A 26,560-nucleotide genomic window follows, 5' to 3' on the forward strand; every position below is an offset into this window, starting at 1 on the left:
CGCAGTGAACCGTACGCTCGCTCTCATCCCTTCCCGTCATGCAGCGCTCTTGCCTGCTCCTCCGTCGAGCCGCCATGTTGTCGGAGTGAAAGCCTGGGGTGTTAGAGAGAAACTGGGGCTGAAATCCGCGACCATCCACCCTCTCCGCCGGTGAGTATCGAGTCGTTAGCGGTCGCGGTAGCTCAGGGGGGTGTTTATGCACGCTTCGGTGCAGGTATTGTCGTTACTGCGGCTCTGAGAGGGCGCTAAACGAGAATATTTTGCGAGGCTGAAGCGGCTGCCTCCCTTTCTGCTGCCTGCCTCCTTCCTCCCGTTGTGTCGGTCTTCCGCTCCAGACAGCTCTCGGGCCTTTGTTAGCATCCGCGTCACCGGGACCCGTGGTGCTGCAGGCTCGGCGGACAGGTGTAGTCCTCTGGTTATTTATTAATAACCACACTACGGTGAAAGGGAGCCGGTGGAGCGGTTAAAAACACTGCGCGTTTGTCCACCGGTTCGCCCGGGCTCAGCTTGTGTCGGGAGGCCGTGTTATTGTTGGTAGACACACAGTGAACCCCCCCACGGCAGCTCCGGGCTGGCGTGACGGGACGCGGATGCATAAAGGTAGCTGCCGTGAATTATTTCACGAAGCATCCCCATACTCGGTTTCGTTTTGATGTGTCATGTCTGCCGGGAAAGAAATGTTGCTCCAGCGTTATCCCCCCTTGCTAGCTTGCATGTTGCCCCTCTCGTATTGTCACACCCCTGTCTGTGCCCGGTATGCGGTGGATTGATCCCCCGGTATTGAATGATTAACCCAGTTAGACCGTGAACACCGCCGCCTGTTTCCGGGTCCTCGCTTCAAACTTGTGGCAGACCGAGCCGTGTGCGCTTCTCGGCGGGGAATGGCCGCACTGTGCTGGATTTCCGGGTGTTTCTCTGGCTGATTTCGGAGCAGTAGCAGAGGGATAAAGAGCTAACATTTCCTTGTGGCCGGTCCAGGAGTGGAGGAGGGATGATCAGTCGGTCGATTTGTTTTTATCTTATTATGTGAGGGGGGTCTTCATCCGGTCAGCTCGTGGTTTTGTCTTTGTAGAGGGGGTGTGTTGCACAGTGGTTACAGCAGACATTGGTAGCTTGCATGTGTTTGATTCATAGTGTCTGCCAGTCTCTTGCAAAGGTAATTACGGTATATGGCTCAGTGTAAAAAGAAGTGCTTGTAATTTCCTTCCAGCCTGTGGGGACATTAATGGGAAGCTGCTCATTTTAACAGAGATTAGAGCTAAGAGTCAAATACAAATTACACCCTCTCTCATTGCTGGAGATCAGGGGCTGTTGTGCAAAATTGTTGACCACCAAAGGCTTGGCCTGTAGGTCCACACCGCACATTTTAAACATAATCTGCCCTTCACTCTTTACCTGGGTTAACAAAACAACTTCTTAAAAAATAAGCACCACATCTTTGTCTCCGCTACATGGCTAAATAAATTCTCTAATTCTCACACCAATGTGCAAAGTTACTATTTAAATTGTTCCATTTACACAATGCACTAAATGCACTGCAGGTTTGAGAGGGAAATCTAGCAAAGACTTGTGCATTCTAACACAATTAACAGTGATATTGTTACAGAGAGGCTCGGATTAAACTTTATGGCCATTAATTCTGTAGTTTACAATACATCTGATCTATACTGTCATGGAAACTGTTGAATGATTGGATACCAGCTAACATTTTCATCAAAAAACTAAACATGATATTCTAAAATGGGGGATATATTGCAGGACTGATTTACCCGTTGATAGCCATGCCTGTAAACAAACAGTTCTGCACGTGCAGTACTGTGCAAAAGTTTTAAGCCCCTCTTTATTTCTTTATGCTTAACTAGGAAAATGAGAAATATATGCCAGTCTTCAGGAATATCTCGTCGGGCTTCTTGAATGACATTCAAAGCTGTTCTTTGGATGTTGGCTGCCTTGTTCAGTTTTCTGTAAAGCTGATCCCACAGTGCCCGGGGCTCCAGGGAGGTCAGTCTATGACTGATAGTGCTCCATTGTGTGTCACTGTGTTTGGGATCACTGTCATGCAGAAAAATGAAGCTGTTGCCAATCAGATGCCTTGCATAGTGAATCAAAATCTGATGCTATTTTTCTGCATAAATAATCCATCAATTTTACAAAGGTCCCCAACAACACTGGCTGAAATGCAACCCCAAACCATGAGCCTCCACCGTGCTTTACAGATGGCTGTAGACACTCACTGTTGTATCCCTCTCCTGACCACCTCCGTACATGCTGATGATGATTTGAACAAAAAGTTTCACATTTGGATTCATTACTCCATCAGTCCAGTCCTTGTGCAATTATATACACCTTAGCCTTTTCTCCAGGTTTCCCTTCTTTAAGAATGGCTTCTTGACAGCCACCCTTCCACTGAGACTATTTCTGATGAAGATTCTGTGAACTGTACATGGATCGACTCAAGGTCCAGATGCGTCTCTCAGGCCGCTCCATTTCTTAAGGACATGACTTTCGGACACTGTTAATCTGGATAGATCATCATTTTCCCTCCTTTTGTCCAGCTTCCTCCAAATTTTTAACGACACACTGTTTTTAGGTATTAGCTCTTTGTGAATCAGAGAAATGCAATTTTGTTGTTATCGAACTCTGGTATGTCTGACAAACTTTTACATTTATTTATTTTTTTTTTAAATACAGATTCAAGTAATGTGAACAAAAGATGTGTTTTGCAACGGGCTGCTAGTAACGGTGCCTAATGTTGCATTTAAAATTGTTTTTTGATAAGTTGTCTGTTATGCGTAAACACAACACTGGTTCATCCCTTGAGTTAGGTACTTTTTTTCTGCTTGAATGATTCATAGGTCAGTGTTAAGGGGGTTTAACAAACAAAGAAAAAAAGTGTTCCTCTGAAATTGGCCAGGTACAAGGACAGAAGATGAGTGAAAAAGCCAGTGTCCAAAGAAAAACTTGAGACAACCTGCAGAACTTTGATAAAGACCAGTTAAAAAAAAACTTTAAGACAGTCTGGCTCCTTGGAAGCCACACTTGCTGTAAAACACCTTGAACTAGACAGGAAGTAACTCATCAGTGACTCTACAGAATATGCAGGTCACTGTGTGTGTGTCTAAATACCTTTTTAGGGGTGAGTAATTTGTAGAAGTTTCACAACATTCCTACCAAGTGAACCTTTGTCACTGGCGTTCATAGCAGCGTGTTTGCATCAGCCAGATACAGAGGGTGCAGTAAAGTTTACATTCTGCTGCAGATAGGCAGGTTGGCAGTTAAATCAGCTGCTGCCCTGGGCTGGCTTGTAAAATGATTCTCTGGTTTACTTCTGTATCTGTTGATCCCAGTGCTCTTGTGCTGATCCTCAGCAGTTAGGCAGCTTTAATAACAGTTCACCATTTTGTCCTAAGAGTGTTATACCAACAGTCTGGTAAGCAGTATTGCATTGTGTGTGATATTCTTTGGGCTTTCTTCACCAAGAATAAAGTCCAAAGATGGTTTGATGGTTTGCCTGTTTTAGTTAGGTTAGAATTGTATTTTTAGGTACGTTGTAGTGCTTTTGAATCGTGATTCTAATATATAACCTGTGCGCACTGATAGATTTAAAGTTTGCTTTAGCTTTCGCACGGTGCAGAAAGTAAACAATATTTGTTTATAAATATTTTTGCATCTCTGGTTTGTTGTGAAACGTGGGAGGGCTGTCCTACTGGAACATGAATGAATTTTGGCTCCATTTCCTTTGTTTTCTCATTTGTGCCTTAATCAAGAAGCTTATTGTCATTAATACTGCAAAACAAAGTGGTTACACTGAACAATGAAATTCTGACTTTGCAGGTTCCCTTCACACAGGTAAAATTACAAAATTAAAATACAAAATAATAAGTATAGAAAATAAATAACATAAAGCAAGTACTACAGTACACTGGAATGTAGTCAGAATATAAAGTGCAGTTTGTTATCTATATTAATTGTTTTACAGGATAGTGGCACTGAGTCTGACCTTTGACCACAACCTTAGGGGAAACGTAGTATTACAGACAAATGATTTGGTTCATTTTGCTTCATATGCTTCCACCCACCTCGTTTTTGTAAAATTTACTTTATAAAGTTCGAGTTTCTGAGTAGGGGTCATTGTTCACAGCAGTTTAATTGCTGTGAACTAGTTTGGCAGCAAGCTGGCGTGATGACATGGGAAAATGTTAGGTGTGTGAAGATAATATAGTGGGATATCAGCTTCATTATTCTGAGTTGATCTATGTTTTTAGAAGAGCGTGTATTATACAACCCTGCAGTACATCCACCCTGGCAAAAGTCAGCTTTTTTGTTGTTGTTTTTGTAGAGATGCATGGATTCATGCTTTAGATTGTTGTGCTGATTAATTATGCTGCATTGTGTTGAAGTGTTTTGGGTTTTTTTCCTTTCTTCTCATTTAGGTGCAGATGAGCTTTTAATTTGAAGCCAATAAATGAATAAACATTCAAATCTCAATAATTATTTTATTGGAACGAAATTGGTTATTGGACTGCAGCGTTTTTATTCATAATTTGACACTTGTGCTTTGCGGCTGTTGGGTCTTCACCGTTCATCATAAGATTCTGTGTTAAATTGGTCAGAGCGCTCCAAACTTTTACTATGTTGAACTGTTATGTTTTCTGTGACTGATGCATTTCACTCACTCTGGACAGGCTGTGGTGGAATGAGCAGTGTGTGTGTGTTGAAGAGGAAAGCAGTGCTCTGGCAGGATTCATTCAGCCCCCACCATAGAAGTACTTCTCCCAGCATGCCCGTGGTGCTGAGCAGCGGAGGACATGCCCCTCCAACTGGGCAGACCCCTCAGGCCACACCCCCCAGCCAGCAGGTAAAAACCACCACTCTGATACATTTGCTATTTTCATTCATTCGTGTCTTTTTCCATTGAATTAAACTGGTGTGATCACTTTAAACTGCAGCGCATACAAAAGGTAAAGCAGTCTACTTGGATGGCTATTATATCTCGCCTCTCTCTGTGATAAACACATTGTAATTCCTCTGACATGCAGACAATAAAAGTGTCCTGCTGGTTTAATAATGAAACTTTTTTTTAAAGTGTGATGCTGTTAACAGCAGGAAATGTTTAGTTTACCTCAGCACTAACTTGACAAAAACAACTAAAAACTGGTCAGTCCAGTAAGACGAGGCTCATGTGTAAGAGAGGAAACTGAACTGCAAACAGCAGATATTTGGGTATAAACTACAAAAGTACTGAAAGCTGGTCAACTGCTCAACAGCTTATCTAGTGTCACAGTTTGTGGGGCGCCAAGAAGAACTGACAGACTTCTCATTCTTACAATGTAGTACCTGTTGTTGTTTTAATACTACAGCTATTATAGTGTTGTTCACAATGGTGCAAGTCATATATTCCTACCCTTATCTGTATTCATCATGCAATATTTTACCGCAAATTGGCAGACCACACTAACCTACCTTAATCTGAGCATGTCTGCCTTGTTTTGAAGGTTCTTGTCCTCATAATGTACCAATAGAAGGTGCTCCTGCCGGACTAACACATAAACAACCAATGATTAGTTTTTCACAAAGTTTTGTAATCTTTCAGTTTCTATTTATATACACTGGAAAACATTCACTCATTGCACTTCCCAGTGAAGTGATGGTTTGTTGTTTGCAGCCTTCCAAGTTCTGGTTGTCTAGGTAACCCTCTAAAGCAGGGAACGGGCAATTAATTTTCCCAAGTGGCCAGATGAGAAACTGGGACTGTTGTGGAGGACCGCACCAATGAGCTTCTATCGCCCATTTTTACAGCCCTCCATAATAGTTTCTTGTTGCCATGTCGCTGTGCATCACTGAAAGTGGGCATGCAGCTTCAGTGTTACTTATTAATAGGTGTAACCGTCAGATGTAGTCAGGAATCGTCTACATTTTGGGGGGTTTTCACCTTTTCTCTTTGACATTATCACTGAATTTCTCAAATGATGTATTCTGGTTGGTGTTTGGCTAGCTAGCTAACTCTGTTGGGCAATTTTAACTGGTCATAGCTGGGTGCATCTGTCTGGGCAAATGAGGGTAAAGGTCACTGATCTTACACCTACTGTTTTACTTTAAGCAATATCATAAAAATACCAGTATAACTGTAATCTCCAGTACTTGGCTACAAACCCTGATTAGAGCACCAGAAAATGAGACATTGCAACACAGCCATTAAAGCTTGATGACACTCATTTCAAGCTTTCTGGAACATGTGCATTTGACTCGAGATCTAATGAACCAAATAATTGCAGTCTTATCTTACTAGCTTTAAGGCTTTTGTATTGCCTCGGCTGTTATCAGCTGAATAAACAATGGTAGTTAAAGTGAGCTCTGCTTAAACGGCTAGCATCATGCTTGATAAATGCAGGGCATCAGCCACAGCAGAGGGGACCTTCCTCATTGTTTAGATCACTAGTTTGGAAGGATTATGGTTTTCAAGTGAAGCGGTAACACCCTTCACTGGCTTCTGGTGAAGTTCAGATGTAGTGAAAACCTTATTTTAGGAGTTAGCCTCTGACCATTTGATCAGGGTCTTTTAACTTTTCCACGCTCTTATTTTAAGTCCACAGGTGACCACGGTTATGAGGTTGAAGCGCATACACTTGATGTTCATCTGACTCAGTTGTTTGTTTTAAACCACTGCGTAAATATTAGTATTGTTGTTATTTCTGCTACATCGGGCGTCCATGAAACAGAGCTATTTTCTGGAAATTAAGCTGACATGTTGTAGCCTGAAGGTGGCTACAATCATTAGGGCGCCCCCTTTAATGGTTTATTGTTTTTGTTTTTTTTGTGTTACACATACAATTCACATGTTTGGGCTTTCTAGAGAGTTGGTTTTATATCATGAAGATTCAATTTCAATTTAGTCAGCTGATTTTTGTAAAAAAAAAAAATCATGACTGCTGTGATAATTGATTCTTTGTAGGTATTTGTATAGAAAAATTACTGAACTTTTTGTCATCTTTTTGGATGTGAGAATTTTACAGGTAAAATGTAACAAACCAACATGAGCTGAATTACTGTGATGAATACATAATAAACCAAACATATATTCCTGAATTAAGGAATATATATATACTTGTGGCAGTGTGTTGTAAATGATCCCAAATCTCTTTGGGTTTGTGTCAGGAAGGTCATCCGGCTTAAAAATTTGCCAAATCAAACCTGGAGCTACTCACTGTGGTGACCTGTTTGTGAGTGAAAAAGGAGCAGAAAGTAGCTTCATCTTGTTGGAGTTTTAGTGATGCGCTGCTACCTTTTCTTTTGGTGCAATGCATGATGGTATACTATGCTTCTATAGTGGCAATCAACTCCTATCCTGAAAGTTTTCAGTTTAGTCTCCTATACATCATCCACCACTTTGAGCCAGTGGACTGAGCGACTTCACATTGTATGTGTTGTTGTAGCCTTTTTGAGCGTTTTTTATTGGTTATGTGACAAATATTTTGACGTGTGCGGTACAGACCATCCAAGATGTTTGGACTTCAGTTTTGGTGAGTGAAGTTCTGGTATGTCTGATGGTCTGTTGCTTTGCTACTAACTTTAGCCAGTATTCAATAAGGTTAATTCACTTTTATTTATATGGTGCCAAATCCCAACAGTCACCTCAAGGGACTTCGTAGTTGATGTAAAAGACTTTAAAATATTAGAAAACCCCCCCCACAATGAGATGGTTCTCCTTTGAGCAAGCACTTGGCAAGAGTGGGAAGTAAAACCTCCCTTTTTAGCAGGAAGAAACCTCCAGCAGAACCAGGATCAGGGAGGGGCGGCCATCTGCTGTGATTGGTTAGGGGTGATGGGAGGAAGAGGGGGTAAAAGACACAGTGTGGAAAAGAGCTTGAGATTAATAATAAGTGGTGATTAAATGCAGAGTGGTGTATAAACACATACCAGAAAGAGATGAGTGAAGATGAAACCCTGCATGCATCATGGGAAGCCCCCATCAGCCTAGACCTATTGCATTAGCTGTTAACTTAGTCCTTAGCACTCTAGCCTCTTATCCATATAAGGTCACTTCTGACTAAAAATTTTAAAACAATGATGTTAAAGCTAGACGATGGTCAAAAACCAGTGGGTGACACATGTCCATACTTTTTACCATCTTTGGTTTGGACACACCCTCTATCCTTATGTCCTCCTCACTGCTGGATTTGCTGCTGTACTTGATTTACAGCCAAAAATGTGCCTAAAGATCATCTGTAGTGTCCTCTGCTGCTTAACTGGAATGTTGTTCGGTAGTCTGAAATGTGGCCCCCAAATCTGATAATACTGTGATACTGCTGTGACAGGTCTGAACGATATACTGTCTTCAGCACTGTGTAAATTGTATTTGTTCCACAGCAAAAGAAACATTTTAAGGCCCCAAGGTAGTCTGAAGGGGTAGAAAATGTTAGTTCATGATAACAAGGTTAGTGTTTTCATGAGTAATCCTTGGGGGAGAAGAATGTTTTCTGATAAGCAACAATTTGGTCTGACTGGCCGTCCTGTGCTTTGCGTGTACAGCAAACAGTAAGCCCAGCTGTTTCCAGTACATGGTAACTGTGGATTCTTTGATGATGGTGTCTTGTGGGGGAATTTTGAGTTTTACCTCAAAGTGAGTGAGGGAGGAAGTGACTGGAGGCTTTTCTGTTAAACAGAAGTCTTGCCTCTTACTTGGACGTGAGACGATGTGGCCTTAAATACCTCAGCCTGTTGTCGTGTTTGGGTGATGCTGCTGATTTCTGAAAAAATCCAAATGACACATCCTGAGAGAAGATGATATTTAACTGGGCAAAACTTCAGCTTTCAAAGATGTGTTTATATTGTAATGCCTGTAATACTGATTTTCTTTTTACCTCTGAAACATGCCCTCCATGCAGTAATAATGAAAAATACTAAAACTAACTCTGAAACTAATAAAAACTAAACAAAAACTAAACTGAAAGAAGGAAATTCACTCTTAAAAGTGAAACTGAACTAAATTAAAAACAAAAAGGCAAAATAAAACATAAAATAACTAATTAGGAAAACCCCCAAAACAATAAGAACTGTGGTTTCTGTGTATATTTTCAGCATGTTCAGCTCTGGTGAATAACGTTTGCAGTCTTTCTCAGGCACTGTTCTGGTTGCTGTTACCAGTAATTCCAGGGTAATGTGCATGTGTATACTTGTGTCTCTCAGGGTGTGGCGGGCGCTGGACGTTCCCAGGACGATGCCATGGTAGACTACTTCTTCCAGCGGCAGCATGGCGAACAGCCCGGCAAACATCGCTGGCCCACTGGAGACAACATCCATGACAGCCAGGTGTGTGTGCGTATTTGTGTGTTAATGTTGCACAAGTGGCAACATACAGCAGAGACATTAAAGGAATCAAATTTTCAGACTTTTGTTAGTAACCTGGTAACACTGCCAAAGTTAAAGAGCTGCCACGGCTGCTATAACCTCTACAAAATGCCTTTGCGTAGATGAGTTAGTGACACAACCTGATCAGCTGTCATGTTGTGTCTTGTGATGCAACATACATCATCTTTATTACACGGGGGCGTAACCATCGGTATTCTTGCATCTGTCCATTGCCAGCTATTTCCTTTTTGCACAAATCCGTCCAACTCTTTCACGTTTGTGAAAGTTTCGTTTTTTTCCATCTGACCCGATGCATCTTTCTGCACCATCTCTTCAGCGTATATGTGCTAAAAGGGAAATGATTTCCTTGTAACTAAAACTCTAAAGTAACTAACTCATCTACACAATGGGGTTTTGTTGAGGGTTTGGCAGCCGTGGCAGTTGTTTGAGTTAAAATGACAGATTTAATCTCCACATATGGCCCTGATACTCCTTGATAAGTGTTAGCTGAATGGACAGTCTCATTCGCTTTGTGTTTGCAGGTGCGCTCCATGGACGAGCTGAACCATGACTTCCAGGCTCTCGCTCTTGAGGGACGCGCTATGGGAGAGGTGAGACAAGAGTTGATGAATCAGGGTCGCCTATTGTGAAGAAGATGATGACCTCAGCCGATAATGGAGCATTGAGGCTGGTTGCTCATGTTTGCACTTCTAAATTTAGGTTGAAATGACTGCTTCTGACGAGGGCAGACGCCGTGGATCAACACTGCGACATTAAACCGCCTGCCCTGTATTTTGTAGCTTGGGCATTTGGCTGAATAGAAACATGATGGATTACCGGGAGTGAGTCAAACTTGAATAGCAGGAAATCCAAGAGGGACAAAAAAATAGAAATGGATCAGTTGCTCATGAGCTAAAAGCGGTGTTGGGTTGTATTTTTCGAGACTGAAAAGCTCTGAAAGCCGAGAAGAGATTGAGCAGAGATGCTTATTAATTCGAGCTCGTTGGACCGGCTGTTATTTGTTTTGTATTTTGCACTCAGTAAGTCTGTTAATGTTGGGCCAGTGCCTGCAGTTAGTTTTGGCTTGCTTGATTACTGTTTTGCTGCTATACACTGTAATATATCAGTAGTGAGAGTGACTATTAAAAGCTTACAAAAATGACACTGCAATCTTTGTTTTTAACTATAAATGGAATTTTTTTTGCCCCTTTAGCCAGAAGATACACATCAGATTAGTTTTAAAAGTTTTTTTTTACTGTGGGACAAAAGAAAACTATCACTGGGTGTAATAAAAACCGAGGAGAGATATGAAGATAAACAACTAAACTGCTGATAAGGTGCAAGAATTTCTTTTGAATCCAAGCATGAAGCTATTCCCAGCAGGAACATTGAGCTCCTGTTTGTTCCTCTACGCTGGTTTTTGTTGCAGTAGAAGCAGCTTATGTTTTTGATTGACTCATCCAGTTAGAATGACCTGTTCTTGTTTGTTTTTTCGGGGGGGGTTCAGTCAAGGGTCGAAGTACAGATGTTGCTGGAAACACAAGAACGGACTGTTTGCAGCAAAAAAAAAGAAAAAAAAAGTTCGCCCATTTGTAGTCTTTGCCATCTACTCAGAGCTCTGCTTGTACAAACTTCCTGTTCTGTATGGATTGATTTTTAGTTTGCCTGTTCTCCCATCTGCCAGCAATATCTGTGTAACCTCATTATTTCTTTTGCCACCTGTTTTACTTCTTCATTGTCTTGTGTCTCTGCAGCAGCTGCTAACTGGTAAGAAGTTCTGGGAAACAGATGACTCTGGGAAGGATGGACCAAAAGGGATCTTCCTGGACCAGTGGAGGGACAGTGCATGGGGGGCTTCAGGTATTTCCCATCCTGTGATCTGTTTGTGTCATGGCTGTAGGGAGAAGGTTGGAGTGAATGCAGGAACCTTTCTTTTTTTTTTTTTTCTTTTTTTTTCTTTCCACTTAAGCACTTCAAAAAACGACCAAAACAATCACTGTCAGGTGTTTGGAAAATATATATTTAGTTTCCTGCCGAACTCAAAAGCTGATGTCAGAGTGAGATCTCTTGTGTTCTCCCAGATCATGTCGAGATCTGAGATTCCTGTTGTATCAAATTAACATAGTGTGGTTATTTCTGTAGACGGGATGACAAAAGAAATATCCCGGCTTTTTACAAGTTGTCTGGCGCCGCTCGTACATCATGTCTGCGCCGGGAGAAAATGCTGACGCGCGTTAGCTAATTTCTAGAGTGCTAAACACTCACTGGTTCATGAAAAAAAGAAAGAAAAATCCTTTTGTATTCTAATTTTTTATGAATTACTGTCATGTAAAAATGCTTTTCACATTACTCTTTGCAGTCTTGTGAAAAAGAAACTAAATGCACCTTCCATAAGAATTAAGTGGGTCAGGAACAGCCGGGTGCTGCTATTCAAATGCACTTAACAGATCAGGAACAATTTTTGGCAGTTTGCTTGTCTGGAGCATTCAGGTGTGTGTTTGCACAATCCTAGCAAATCCCCCCCACCACCACTTACCACCACCACCACAACAATGCTCAAAGAAAGTTAAAAAAAACCAAGCGCTACATTTTGGTTTGCAGGCCTCAGTTAGCATGTCACGTTAGCAGAAAATGACTGAACAAGTTTGGCATGATTTGGAAGGGCTGCCAGGAGAAAGTCTCTCTCTAAAAAAAAACGAAACAAAACATGGGAGCGTGGCTTAGCTTTGCAAAGTTGCATCTGAACAAACCACAAGACTTCTGGATCAAAGTGGAGATGCTTGGCTGTAGTGCACAGTGCCTGTTCGGCAAAAACAAAATGCAACAACAGGACAGTAATCCCAACCACAAAGGTAACTCTACAACAGAATGAGTGAGGTGGGGGAAAGGAATGAAGGCGTTGCAATGGCCCAAAGTTCAGACCTCAGCCTGATTGAAATGCTGTGACAGGACCTCAGGAGAGCGGTACAAACAAATGCCCACAAACCTCAATGAACTGAAGCAAACTTTAAAGAAGTGTGGGTGAACCCCTCCCTCCCACAACGGTGTGAGAGACTTCAGGCTATTTCTGCTACAACCTTGTTAATCATAGTGTGCTTAGCTTTTTACAGGGCTGCGTAGAGTCCTGTGAAAACTGAAAACGCTTTCAGACAATATCCAATGAATGACTGAGTTGTAACACATTGATTGGATGTTTTTGATAAAGCTGATGAGTAAAAGAAATGAGATAAATTAGTTAAAACTTTGAGCCGTTTTTTCACATACACTTCAGTTTCTGTAGAATCAGCTCAGGAATATTTCTACAGATATTTTTCTCACATGTCACATTGCAGAATTTATGCACGCTGTACCAGTGAATGTACTTCACTATTAGCCATGCTATTCACACATCTACTCAGTCCAGCATGGACGTCATGCAGGCTTTGTTTTAGGGAGCTAGTAGCTTTTGGATGAACCAGCTAATGTCCGATGTGACAGCATCAAAACATTTTCCCCGTACATTTCTGTTAAGAGAGGTCTTGGAAAGTTCTGGTGCACGTGTGGGAATGGCTGTATCAGATTTATTAGCAACACCAAAACTTCCTCAGTACATAAATACAATGAAAAATATGGTAAATAAAAGTGATGTGCAGTATGTAATGAAACTGGAACCTTCCCCTTTGCCAGTGCTTGTTTCAGCATGTGGTTACATGCACTCTGCTGTATGTGTGTGAGAAGCTGCCAACAGCAATGATTAAGTTACTGAAATCAGCCATAGTACCTACACAGGCCCAACATTGAGTTTAAGTTAGTTTAAGTGGATTAAGAGTATTTGATATTGCAAATATCCTAATTTCTTCTGAAATGCTAACAAATAAATCAGGAGCTTTGTTATTCCGCCCAGCACATCTGTAACAGCTGAACATGTTGATACTGCTCCGGATGATCATTTCTATTCAAAAATCTTCAAGCAATCTGTTTTGAAAGCTGCTACTTTTTGCTTGCACAGTTTGCCGAGTAAACGTGTCGTTCTCTGTTCCTCTCACGGCAGATCACTCGGTGTCTCAGCCAATCATGGTGTCCCGTCGGCCAGGGCAGGGTTTCCATGGCGGTGGTGAAGTCGGCGTGGGCTCTGTGATGTCTCCACGGTCCGAGAGCGGAGGGCTCGGGGTTAGCATGGTAGAGTACGTTCTGTCCTCCTCACCGGCTGACAAACTGGATTCCTGTCTCCGAAAAGGACCCTATGTAAGTGTCGTTACTCAAACACTTCTGTTTCATGCTAACTATAACTGCCACACACACCCATTGTATCATTTTCTCCCACTGACAACGTGTAGTTTTTGTCCGTGTCACTTTGTCCTTCCTGCACCTTCCTTTGTGTGTACAGCAGAGGAGCAACGCTGTGCATCTGGTCTCATTGTATCATTTTCTCTCCATCACACAGGGTCAGAGGGATGGAGAGGTGGAGGAGGAAAAGAGGGAGAAGCCAAAGACGACGTTTGAGGGAGAGAAACTAAAAGAGCTAACAGAAGGTGAATCTGATGTGATCAGCGACGTCATCAACCCGAATGGGCTGCCTGTACAGAACGGCCTCGACGTGGACGTCAAAGAGTTTGGGTAAGAATCTGCGTGACACACGAGGACACACACCCACACCTCAGAGAAATGATTGGTACTCTGCAGACACCCTTTAGATATTAACCGAACCTCTGCTCCATGCAGTCGTCCCCCGGGCAACATGCCGGCTCCCGGCCCAGAGGGTGATCTGCTGGGCGGTCCCGGGGGTGTAGGGGCTGAGGGCTTGACACCCCTGGGAGGTGGCGGAGGTCCCAAACCTCCTGAGGACTTTTCGGGTGTGGAACAAGGTGGTGTTACCATGGACCCCATGGAGTCGGTGATGGAGCCACTTCAGTTTGACTACAATTCTCAGATGACCATGGACTCTGCACCCACTGTGGGCTTATTTGATTACACTAACCAGCAGCAGGTAAGATCACCAGGCATAGGAGTTATTTAGTGTGTGTTAACAGCGCTCAGCTCACCTGTGGTTCACCTTTCTTCATGCTGTTTGCAGCTGTTTCAGAGAAACAACGCCCTAGCAGTGCAGCAGTTAACAGCAGCCCAGCAACAGCAGTACGCACTGGCAGCCGCACAGCAGCCTCACATTGGTAAGTGTGTCTGTGGGACAAGAGGGCAGAAGCTCATTCAAGAATAATTTCCTCACTTTCATTGTGCTGAGCATTGTAAGAGTTACAGTTTGATGGAAATACAGTGAATCACTATGTGTCACAGAGCTGATTGAAAAGTCTGTGATTGTAAACAAAAACAGAGGCGACTTTCCCATCGTGACTCATTTTCTGTCTAAACTGCATGTCAGATGGTTGTATGGCTTCATGCACACATTATCTTTGATGGTGTCGGTTTTGCAGATGCTCCTGAACTACCCAAAAACATACAGTCACGTGCATTTCAGAATGATTGGCTAGGTTCTTCTTCTGGTATTTTTGTATTCATAGCACAGGGTTTCCACTAATGCCAAAGCTTCACTCCAACAAGTCCTGTGATTTTCCTTCATGTGTTATGTAAAGCCCTTTTGCCCTGATTCACCTTTACCCTCCTTGTGTTTTCCAGGTCTGGCTCCAGCATTTGTGCCCAATCCTTACATCATCAGTGCTGCGCCGCCAGGGACAGACCCATACGCAGCGGGCCTAGCAGCAGCAGCTACACTCGGTGAGACGTTCTTCTTTTTAGACACGCTGTCAGCTCCGTTTAGATTTCTGTTAAATCCAAAACAAAAATGTAATTTTCCCCTATTGATCCATAAATATTGTCACTGTTGTCTTATCTCAAAGCTACTTTGTGTATCTGTTTGTGTCTAGGTCCAGCAGTGATGCCCCCCCAGTACTACGGTGTGACCCCCTGGGGTGTCTATCCAGCCAACCTTTTCCAGCAGCAGGCTGCTGCAGCCAACAGTTCAGCCAATCAGCAGGCAGCAGGCCAGGGCCAGCAGAACCAACAGCAGGTCAGTTGGCTGTCCGACAAAAAGCTGACACCCGCTCAAAATATTTCTGTGAGCGCTCGTCTCTCGCGCCAGTAAAAAGTGCATTTAGTCTTCTTCCATAGACAAAGACCTCTTCATTGATTATTAAATGATTATAAGCAAATCAGGGAACTGCTACTTCTCCCATTTGTACTGTTGAGCTTTGATTTTTATCCCACACGGAGCAAATTTTAAATTTTGCTTTTCTTACTTTCTAAAGGTGATGCGTGCTGGAGGAAGCCAGCGACCTTTGACCCCTAGCCAAGGGCAACAGGGTCAGCAGAATGACCAGCTGGTGGCGGCAGCAGCAGTCAACTCAGCCCTCGCCTTTGGGCAGGGGTTAGCAGCAGGAGTACCCGGTGAGTGCAAAACTGTAAACAGCTCAGTTATGAACAGTCAGTGCCGCCTGTCATCTACATGAAAGAAACATGTCAAAATCTGCTTTCTCAGGGTATCCAGTATTGGCGCCTGCAGCCTACTATGATCAGACAGGGGCCCTGGTGGTCAACACGGGAGCCAGGAGTGGCCCCGTCCGCCTAATGGCCCCCGCCTCCGTCATCATATCGCCTTCTGCAGCACAAGCAGGTAAACTAGCAGCTCACTTGGAGCGTGTGGTCAGAAGCCCGGCCTGCCTCTGTTGCAATAAACGAAACTGTCATGCACACAAAACAGCAGATTACAGATTGTGGCCTTTAACAGCATGTTCCAAATGTCCCATCTAACCAGAGCACGCAATTATGGGATTGTGACTATGTACTTTCAAGTCTGGACTTAGATTTGCACAAGGAGTTCCCATGAGGGAGTGTTACTGAGTTTCAAAAAGCAGGGTTACGTCACTGATGGAGGTGATTGAAAGTATTGTTAGGGAAGTAAAAGAAATCAATCTTACGATTATCTTTGACGACATGTTTACATAACACAATATAAATTCTTTGTTGCTTTATGAGATGATTGACTTAGATTGTTTCCCGTCTCCAGTTGCAGCTGCAGCAGCCTCTGCTGGTGGTGCCAATGGCGGTCTTGGTGGCGGGGCGAACGGTCCTTTCCGTGCCATGACGTCCCAGCAGCCTCAGCAGCAGGGTGGCCCCGGTGGCGCTCTGGGAGGAAGTTCCTTCTACGGATCTTCGTCCCTCAGCTCCTCTTCCCAGAGCTCCTCTCTGTTCTCACAAGGCTCTGCCCAGCCTGGACCAGGGTCTGCCTCCTTGGGCTTCAGCCAGCCAGCCTCATCCTCTCTCGGTGCCACTCTGGGGGCCACGCTGGGAGGGTTTGGCACTGCAGGTGGGAATGCACTCTTTCCACACGGTATCTTTGTTTTTTTTGGGGTGTTTTAAATTCAATCGAAGTGACCTGCAAATGTATAATGTAGCTGTGAGTAGTTAAACTGAATAACAGTTACTGATAAATAATAACAGATAGACCTGATTGAATTCATATCTTTGTCTCCCTCTAGTGGCCAACTCGAGTGGTGGCAGTGGCTCCAGACGGGACTCATTGACAGGCAACAGCGATTTGTATAAACGCACACCTTCCAGCCTCACCCCGATTGGTCACGGAGGATTTTACAACGGCACCCTGGGCTTCAGTCCATCCCCTGGCCCCGTGGGCATGCCTTTACCCAACCAGGGGCCTTCCCATTCCCTCACACCTCCACCCTCCCTGTCCAATCACAGCTCCTCATCCAACCTCAATCTTGGTAAGCATCTTTTCTCTGGATTTTGGGTTAATTAGGAGTGCTGCTGGTTTATAATGATGTTTTATAAATCAGTTGATGGTTTCTTTACTTAACTTACCAGAACTTTTTTTTAAGCTTTACATTAATGTAAACAAATATGCATCATTTACAGTTTATTCTAGTAAAGGATGTGTCTGGCTTAATTGAGAAGCGGCTGTCGCTCAGTTTTCCAAACTAACAAATGAAGCTGAAGATTTGTACGGCAGCATGTTTTGAGGAATTAATTATAAATTGTGTCGCAGTGTTTTGTTTTGCGTGATTGACAGTCGGCAGAGCGAATTTTAATGCAAATCAGTGTTGATGAAATGATAATTAAACAAACTGACAGCCAGGGCGAGGCTTCATTATGACTCGGATGGATTACCTCGCTGTGGCATGTTCATTCACATGCATCAGATTTGTCATTCTGTACAGATTCGACCTATCAGAAAGGACTTTTTTGTTTTTTTCAAAGGAAGAAAACTTCAGCGTGATATGCTCAGCTAGACACCAAGTTTATCTAAGTACACAGGTTTTTTAGTAGTAATATCCTCTACTGCTCAACTTCAAGGATTAATTCTATACATTTTCAGCTAAGTCTGTGTCAGACAGGCTGAATGATGTTCATTGTATAACTTGCTTTTACTGTTGCAGTACCTATTGGTACATTTTTTTTTATGTGATGTATTTTTAGGTTCATATTCTCTTAATTTGACTTTGTGACAGTCCCCTTTCTCTCTGACGCTACAGGAGGCCTGACCAACGGCAGTGGGCGTTTCATCTCCGCAGCTCCAGGAGCCGAGGCCAAGTACCGCAGCGCCGCCAGCTCGGGCTCCTCCCTCTTTTCCCCCAGCAGCCAGCTCTTCCCGTCATCACGGCTACGCTACGGCATGTCGGACGTGATGCCGTCAGGCCGGAGCCGCCTCCTCGAGGACTTCAGGAACAACCGCTATCCCAACCTGCAGCTCCGAGACATCGCCGGCCACATCATGGAGTTCAGCCAGGATCAGCACGGCAGCAGGTACGTGTGGGCAGGATAAAATAACACCTCTGAAGTACCCTGAAAGTCTGTCCCATGAGTAATGGCAGTCAGTTGGAGGCCCTGTAACACCCCAATAACTGCAGGTTAATAGGATATCACACTGTGCACGACAAGTCTGTGACAGGATGTGTTACTGTGAAACGTCGACTTTTAGGCGTACCACGAGTGCCAGTTAAGTTATAATGAAAAAGTAGACACAATGAAAAGTAAAGTCTGTCTGTGGCTGCGACTAATGATGTGCTGCACGATTAATATACCAGCCGCTTTAGCAATTAATCGTTCGCGGTGGGTGTTTGTAGACTCTGAAGCCTCCAGACTGCTCATTTTGTATTACCAGCAGTTTAAACACAGCAAATGATCACTATTGTGCTTGAATTTTAAGTAATAACTTTCAAATTTATCAGGCCATTGAGTCTATTTGTCTTTAGACACATTAACTTGTACAGAGAAGTTTTAGTAGACAGGACAGTGAAGACTGAAGAGAGAAGTGGAGGTTGTGGGTTTAGCACAGGGGGAGGTCACCTTCTCAGCCAGGTGAGCTGTAGCAGTGCCCATCGATAATTGTACTTGCATGGCAGGTTTATTTCTCACATATTGATCACTGACAGTTGATGTGTGACTGAAGAGTGTCCTTTTCAAGAGCAAAAGTGTTTTTCAATACAGAAGAATTAGAATTAAAATGGTATAAATCGATTAAAATAAATAAAGCCACGTCTGAACCGGTGCATCCTAAGCTTCTTTTAAAGTAAAGGTATTAACAGTGTCCACGGATCTTAGCTCACTGGATCTATGTACAGCCAACAAGCAGCAGATGTTATCTGTGATTGTAGTGGTTCACTGATGTATGGAGACATTTGAACGTGTTGTGCTCTGAAGTGATCACCACAATTTTAAATTGAACCCTAAACTTTATGAGGAGCCAGTGTGAGGAAGACAAAATTGGACCTTTTTAGAGGACCCTGTGAGATACCTCATAGCAGCATTCTGGACCATTTGTAGGCGATCCAGGGATGATTTGCTCATACAAAGAAATCATGAATTACAATAATCAAGGCGAAATGAAATAACTCTGCAAATCTGGAGAGGTTTGCGATTAAGCTCTTTAATTTCATGCAGTGACCTCTATATTAAACATTGATACTGATGACAGAAAAGTGTTGTCACTGAACCATCACTGCCCGACGCTGTGACGCAGTCCAGACATGTGCAGACTTTCCTGCTGAAGTCATCTGTGAACATATCAACATGCCCGATCTGCACGTTCCAGACAATTTCTTTCCACCGTCTCTTCAACGTCTCAGTCTGTTTTATCTCTCTCCTCGCCGGGCATCCATCTCTTCACCTCACAGGCTGCTCACTTCCTTCAGCTCCCTCTTTGGACCGTCTCCACTCCGACTGTCCCTCAGGTTAAAGAAACTGGAGCACTTCTCTCTCAGTTCTCTGTCTCGGGACATCTGTCTCGCTTTATTGCTCTGACGTGTTTGTCTTCATCTCCAGTTTCATCTAAACTTTGTAAATCCCCTTTATGCACTTGGTGGATTTTATGAGAAGAGTCTGTGTATTTTCTCATGAGGCTTGTATACATTGCAGACAGGAAAAAGAAGAAGGGGGGGAAACGGAACAAAAGATGTTTGTCGAACTTAATTCAAAAGATATACTTTTATTCATCCTCGTTCTCTTTTAAAGGTTTATCCAGTTGAAATTGGAGCGGGCCAGTTCAGCAGAGCGCCAGCTCGTCTTCAGCGAGATCCTGCAGGCGGCCTACCAGCTCATGGTGGATGTTTTTGGGAATTACGTCATCCAGAAGTTCTTTGAGGTGTGTGTGCAGTTGATGCTGTGCTGCGTGTGCCTTTGAAACGCCAACGTTAAATTTATGGGAAAGTCTCTGTCGATTGTTCTTCAGAACCACGCCTAGCTTTAATAGCTTTTGTAGCCTGTCTGATTTTGCTTACATGTGTGGTGTTGTATATTGTCAAAAGGATTAGAGGCTCGTTTTGTTTGTGCGTTTCAGTTTGGCAGCCTGGACCAGAAGCTGGCTCTCGCTGAGAGAATCCGAGGTCACGTGCTGTCTCTGGCCCTGCAGATGTACGGCTGCAGGGTCATTCAGAAAGCTCTGGAGTTCATCCCCTCAGATCAGCAGGTTATTGTAAGTACACTTGTGAGCGTGTAAACATGACCCTAAATAAATCTATCCTGTCACAACCCTGCTGCGCTTGGATTTCTGCTGAAGGGGGAAAAAGGGGGGAAATATCCTAGTGTCCCAATTTGTTAGCACATCTATTATCCACGTGCTGATAATTCAGCTGTGAGTGAGAGCACATTGCTCATAGATAACACATTTCTATTTATACAGCAGAATGCAGCATCGATGAAGAGGTACGCTCCCCGCACTCAAATAGCATTTTTCATCTACATTGGGCTTTTATGTTGGCGCTCCCTTGTGAAACAGCGGGCTCCTTGTACGCACTCTATCATCAGCGTTGAATGAAGCTAAAGACGCCACAGTTTATATGCAAATGTAAACTGGTGCTATTCAGATAAAGCTAGAGGAATATCAACAGGAAATAATTTAGTTTGAAGTCAGTGTTTTAGGATAGGGTCTCTCTCTGTGTGTATGTGAGGAAGTAAGTTATCCATCTTTGCTTAATAGACCCCAGTAGATTCCTGCAGGGCATCTGTTAAAAGCCCAGTGTTATTTGTCTGGCTGTGAGCCGCAATGAAAAATGAAGGAGAGGCTGCAAAATGCCATCAGGCAATATTTGATTTCTCACAAACAATTACTGTCCCTCTCCTCACTCCGCCTCCCCTCTGTCCCTCTCTTCTTCTTGTTCTTCGTCTCTGCAGAGCGAGATGGTGCGGGAGCTGGACGGTCACGTGCTGAAGTGCGTAAAGGACCAGAATGGTAACCATGTGGTGCAGAAGTGTATCGAATGTGTCCAGCCTCACGCGCTGCACTTCATCATCGAAGCCTTTAAGGGACAGGTCGGTCTGCACAAAAAAATATTTCCACATTCAGTCACTGTAGCACGCCAGCGCATGGCTGACATCCACACACACTCACTGCTGCTGCCTGAAGGCAGCGAGCATATTGTCACCGCCAAAGCACATAGACACACATGCTCAGGCCTTTTTTTTTTTTTTTTTTCCAGGGACAGGGTATGTTGCCTTGGCAACAGAAACCTCAGCCCAGTGGCGACAGCCATCTTCTACCTACAAGCTAAATGTTACATTAGCATAAAGTGTTAAAATAAAGATTGTGTGTGTTCGTGCATCATCCTTTTGTTGTCTACACATGAAAGGTCTCGGTTTTGAGACTCGACTCGGCGCTCTGACAGTAAATGTTACCACCGTTGTGAGTGTTTTGCTTCTCGAGCATTTGCATGTTGTGTAACGGCACGTCTCGTACCCGGTGGCTCAGATTTGTTTGTGTAGCTGAAAGCATGTCAGGAATCTGTGTTTCACCTTCCCTGCAGGGGTGGGCCAGGTATGCGAAAGTATGCCTCTGATAATTCGAGGTGCTTTGTACACTATAAGTGAAAACAGTTTGAGTTCATCTCACCTCACTGAGCTTGAATTGATGTGCGATTGTGAGCGGAATGACTAAAAATGTGCAACTACACGCGTCTCTCAGGTCTTCGCCCTCTCCACTCACCCTTACGGCTGCCGAGTGATCCAGCGCATTCTCGAACACTGCCTCCCCGAGCAGACGCTGCCCATACTGGAGGAGCTCCATCAGCACACAGAGCAGCTAGTGCAGGTGAGGCACTCAGCGCTGTCCGTCTTTGACTGCAGCTTTATATTTTTCAGGATAATGACACTTCAAGTTAGCTCAGAGAGGGGGAAAAAAGCTCCTCTCAGAGCCTCCAGATTTCTGAAGTTGGCTGTGTTTGATGTGACGTCAGAGGCACCAGCTGTCCTTCTCACGTTTTTAGTTAATGTGTCTGCGGTTTGTTTTATTTAGGACCAATATGGCAACTACGTGATCCAGCACGTTTTGGAGCACGGCAGAGCTGAGGATAAGAGTAAAATCGTGGCTGAGATCAGAGGCAATGTACTGGGACTCAGCCAGCACAAGTTTGCCAGGTAAACACCAACGTGTGCGCGCACACACACACACACACACACGTGCGCACGTTGTCAGCTCCATCTTTGTTTGAGAGGTTTTCCTTTGGTTTCTTCACACCTGCAATCAGATAAGCAACTTTTTCTGTGCCTGGGGGACGTTACGATATTTATGATAACATCTGTTACTCAGACACTTTGATCATGAACCAAACATGGTACAGCCTTTATATTTACACCATAGGCACACATTACAGAGTAGATGATCTAATGTGATTTTGGAGCTTCTTTAAGCTTCAAATCACCTGCTGTTGTTTAAAATTCAGGCCAGAAATGATCAAATTGGAATACAGGTACTTCATATGCAGAGACAGGCTTGTTGGTGTGGGAAAACATTTGCTTGTGTTCTCACTCCTCTATTCTTGTGGCTTTTATTAACACTGTCCTCCTCCTCCTCCTCCTTTCTCCAGCAATGTGGTTGAGAAGTGTGTGACCCATGCGTCACGGGCAGAACGGGCCGTACTGATAGATGAAGTGTGCAGCCTGACTGAGGGCCCCCACAGTGCCTTATACACCATGATGAAGGACCAGTACGCCAACTACGTGGTGCAGAAGATGATCGATGTGGCCGAGCCAACGCAGCGCAAAATCGTAATGCATAAGGTTGGTAAAGGGGCCAGAGGGGTCATCGTGCGTCCCGTCTAAATGTTGAGATAATAGATGTGATTGTAGTCCTCTTCAGTTCAGTGTTTACTGCAGTTGTTGTTGTTGTTGTTGTATAGCTTTGACATTTTCTGGATGAGGAGGTGTTTTCGGGCGTTTAGAGCGCTGGTCTGTGTTACAGTTGAAGGATAATCTTTGAACATTTCACCCTTTTTAGAGCAATCAAATGCAGTATCTGTGATTTAAAGGTTGGAAATAGTCATTTTTATTATGGTGTTGGTGTAAAGTTCAGCACATTCATTTATTCCCCAAACAGCCCGAAGCTCAAAGTGATTTAAGATGGTTTAATTCAGCTCATGAACAGGAATAAGAGGTGAATAAATTGAAGCTGTTCTCGGCTATAAAACCTATAAACCCGAGACTATTTGTTTCAGCTCGAGATGTCAAACCCTGGGGAAGCTTTTCAGTGGATCCTTAAAAAAAAGTCTTAAATTCAGCAGTGTGAATTTTTTTTAAGCAAATTGGATCACTAACGCGAACAAAACTATAATGGAACCAACCGTCACTAATGCAAAACTGTGCAGGCGGGTTGGATTGATGAGAGCTCATCCAGCTAATGCACTCTGTTGTTGTGTCCAAGTAGCAACTACCTCTAAAGCTATTAAGGTACAAATATGTCTGCTAACTTGACCTCTATCCATAATGGGAAAGCACATTTCAGTGAAGTTTGCATTAATATGTACACTCACCGGACACTTCATCAGGTACATCTCGCGAGTGCCAGGTTAGGCCCCTTTTCCCCTTCAGGGCTCCATTAATTCTTCGTGGCGTAGAATAAACAAGTGCTGGTGCTTTCATGTTGTTTACACCAGATTCTGACCCAACCATCCGAATGAAATCGAGACTCATCAGACCAGGCGGCATTTTCCCAATCTTCTGTTGTCCAGTTTTGATGTGCTCGTACGAACTCTAGCCTCAGTTTCCTGTTCTTACCTGACAGGACTGACACGGAGTGCGCTCTACTGCATACCTGGTTGTAACAAGAGGTTATTTGAGTTACTGTTGCCTTCCTATCAGCTTAAAGCAGCCTGGCCATTCTCCTCTGACCTCTGACATCGACAAGGCATTTTCAGCAGAGAGCTGCTGCTCACTGGATATTTTCTCTGTATACTTTAGAGATGGTTGTGCAGGAAAATCCCAGCAGATGAGTTTCTAACCCCAGCAAGCCCACATTTACATCACCTTTATTCTCCATTCAGACGCTCACTTTGAACTTTAGCAGCTCGCCTTGGCTGTGTCTACATGCCTAAATTTATTCAGCCATGCGATTGGCACTTGAACAGATGTGTCTAACAAAGTGTCGAGTGAGTGCAAATCAGAGGGCGAATTCAGAGAGCTGCCTTTTATTTATTCATTTATTTATTAACTCTTCTAGTAATGTTTGCTCAGTCGGTTTATAGACGGCATCTATCAACCTCAGTTAATGTCAGCCTCGTCACTGATGTGAGAACTACATGCATGTAAGGGGGCTCGAAAAGGAGCAGATTTGTATCAATTTTTGACTAACGTGTGTGCATGCTTGTGTGTGTACAGATCCGGCCTCACATTTCCACGCTGAGGAAGTACACGTATGGAAAACACATCCTCGCCAAGCTCGAGAAGTACTACATGAAGAACGGCGTCGACCTGGGTCCTCTCTGCGGCCCTCCTAACGGCATCATGTAAACTGAACCCCCTCCCCCTCCTCCTCCCCCACCCCAAAATCATGTCTACCACCTCCCCACCCTTCAGCTCACCTTCCTCATGCCTTCATGTCTACCCCACCCACCCCCTCGTCTGACCCTTCAGAAAGCATCATGCCCACTTCACCCCACCGAATCCTCATAGAGGACATCGTGTACCCCTCCCACCACTGTTTCCATGACAACCCTTCGGGAGGAGCCTGTTGCTACAGGCAGCCTTAGTTGGTGGTTTTTTTATTTTTTGGTTGCATTTTTGGCACCCCTCCCCCCACTGGACTCCAGTCTGTAAACTGGGTGCAGTGGAAGGCAGCGACGGTGGCAGGAGGGGGTGGGGGTGAACAAGGAGAGGTGAGACCCACTCTACTCACCACTCCATCCTCACCCCACTCCTCCTTTTCTTTTCTTTTTTGCTTCTGATAAACTCAAAAGATAAATAAATCTTTCACTTTTTGCTACTGCTGCACACACAATCCTAGAGCCCCCTCCTCCTCCTCTCATTCTAGCTATTTACCACTATGAGATGGAACGAGTATTTAATTTGTCTGACGTCCCCGAATCATAGACAAACACACACAGACACACACACATGCGCGCGCGCCACCATCAGCTAACCAGCAGACAGATCATTTAGCATGGGAGATTCGTTTTCTGGTCTTGCTTCTATAAATATAACGTGTATACTTGGTGTAGACCTTTGCATATATATATAAATATATATATAAAACTTTGTAGTTTTTCTGGTTTTTGATGTTGAATCTGTATCTATAATGTATCCTAGTAGTGACCACATACTTCTGACTGTATAATTGTACATTTGTAAACCCTTGTAATGTAAAAGTGCTTTACCACCCTTTTTTGGTATGAGAAGAAGAAAAAAAAAGAAAAAAAATCTCACTCTGGGGGACAAAAAAAAGGAAAAAAAAAACTGTGCATTTCAGTGTATATTCTCACCTCCTTGGTTGTGACATATGAGTTGTTGTATATTGTAAATTGTAATATCAAATTTTGTTTTGAAAAGCCCTTTCTATACAGCGTTGTACTTGTACAAAGATTCGCCACGCTTGGTTTTATCTTTATCTCGTCACTGCTTAACTTAAAGACGTCGATCTCCCGCCGACTCCCAATTGGACACGTTCGGATAGATTAGTGGTGTCTTCTGGTTTATGTTAGATTTTTTTTGTTTGTTTGTTGTTTTGGTGGGGATGGGGGGGGACTTTTTGACCTTTTTTAAGATCTTTTTATAGGAATGCTTTACCCCATGAAATGTGTCATGTGTTTTGAGTACGCTGGCTGGGTGGGAGAAATAACTTTTACTCATTTAAACCCCCCCTTCCCCTTCTCCCCCCGAACTCCTCAGTTACCCATGACTGTTTTCAGGGGTAAACCCATGGATTGTACAGAGGGGACTCTTGTGTTTTTTGGCATTTTCTCTAGTGCTGTAAGTGCTGTATCATACTGTCCATGTCCTTTTGGGTGAGAGAGAGGCCGCCCGCCACAGCGCGGTGTACATTTGGAGCAGCCTTGTGTATATTTACTACGAGCACACCTGTAACCATATGTGTATAGTTAACAGAACCTGTGTATGCTTATTGCCTGGGCAACTATTTTTTGTAACTCCTGTTGTAGATTGTCTCTAAACAATTGTGTGATCTTTATTTTGAAACCAAACTGAACAAAAAAAAAAAAACTTTGAAAATTTACCCGCCTCCGCTGTGCTTCATTGTGTGTCTGGTACTCTCGTTATGTTGAATAGAGAAACAGGATCATCTGTGCCGTACTGTGTGTTTGTGTGTGTTCGATGTCTTCCGAATGGATACGGCTGCAATTACACAGCAAGAGTCAAGAGAGGGGAGCAGGGAGCTTGGTCCTGATGCTCCACTTTCTCCCATAAATGTGGCTGATTAATGAGGTTGGCACCTTAATAGGGCATCGCAAGGACTGACAAACCAGCGGTGCTGAACGGGAAGAAGTCG

The 26,560-nt window shown here is 43.7% G+C and overlaps 1 protein-coding gene across 4 annotated transcripts; it reads left to right on the plus strand.

Annotated features, from left to right (window-relative positions):
- pum1 (pumilio RNA-binding family member 1) lies at nucleotides 1-26,287 on the plus strand. Of its 4 annotated transcripts, none has more exons than XM_005478615.4 (23): nucleotides 1-150; nucleotides 4,686-4,858; nucleotides 9,187-9,309; nucleotides 9,891-9,959; nucleotides 11,103-11,208; nucleotides 13,379-13,572; nucleotides 13,772-13,944; nucleotides 14,050-14,314; nucleotides 14,402-14,495; nucleotides 14,959-15,057; nucleotides 15,207-15,349; nucleotides 15,588-15,726; nucleotides 15,818-15,952; nucleotides 16,346-16,645; nucleotides 16,818-17,060; nucleotides 17,805-18,099; nucleotides 19,807-19,936; nucleotides 20,132-20,266; nucleotides 20,965-21,102; nucleotides 21,752-21,877; nucleotides 22,082-22,203; nucleotides 22,653-22,845; nucleotides 24,439-26,287. In XM_005478615.4, exons 2-23 carry the CDS (start codon nucleotides 4,697-4,699, stop codon nucleotides 24,568-24,570), a joined length of 3,516 nt encoding a protein of 1,171 aa, XP_005478672.1. In that variant the 5' UTR covers nucleotides 1-150; nucleotides 4,686-4,696; the 3' UTR covers nucleotides 24,571-26,287. The 4 variants fall into 4 exon arrangements, with proteins under 4 accessions (XP_005478672.1, XP_005478673.1, XP_013126108.1 ...); XM_005478616.4 differs by having other exon boundaries at nucleotides 11,106-11,208; XM_013270654.3 differs by having other exon boundaries at nucleotides 11,106-11,208; nucleotides 17,829-18,099.
- The last annotated feature ends 273 nt before the right edge of the window (nucleotides 26,288-26,560 follow it).

The sequence above is a fragment of the Oreochromis niloticus genome, linkage group LG22 (genome assembly GCF_001858045.2).
Source record: "Oreochromis niloticus isolate F11D_XX linkage group LG22, O_niloticus_UMD_NMBU, whole genome shotgun sequence".
Classification (NCBI taxonomy): domain Eukaryota; kingdom Metazoa; phylum Chordata; class Actinopteri; order Cichliformes; family Cichlidae; genus Oreochromis; species Oreochromis niloticus.

Bases quoted from the DNA above. Each gene is read 5' to 3' on its own strand.
- pum1 (XM_005478615.4), top strand. From the start codon at position 4,697: ATGAGCAGTGTGTGTGTGTTGAAGAGGAAAGCAGTGCTCTGGCAGGAT. The intron at 9,310-9,890 runs GTGTGTGTGCGT...TTGTGTTTGCAG, and splicing joins ACAACATCCATGACAGCCAG to GTGCGCTCCATGGACGAGCT. The intron at 16,646-16,817 runs GTGGGAATGCAC...GTCTCCCTCTAG, and splicing joins GGGAGGGTTTGGCACTGCAG to TGGCCAACTCGAGTGGTGGC.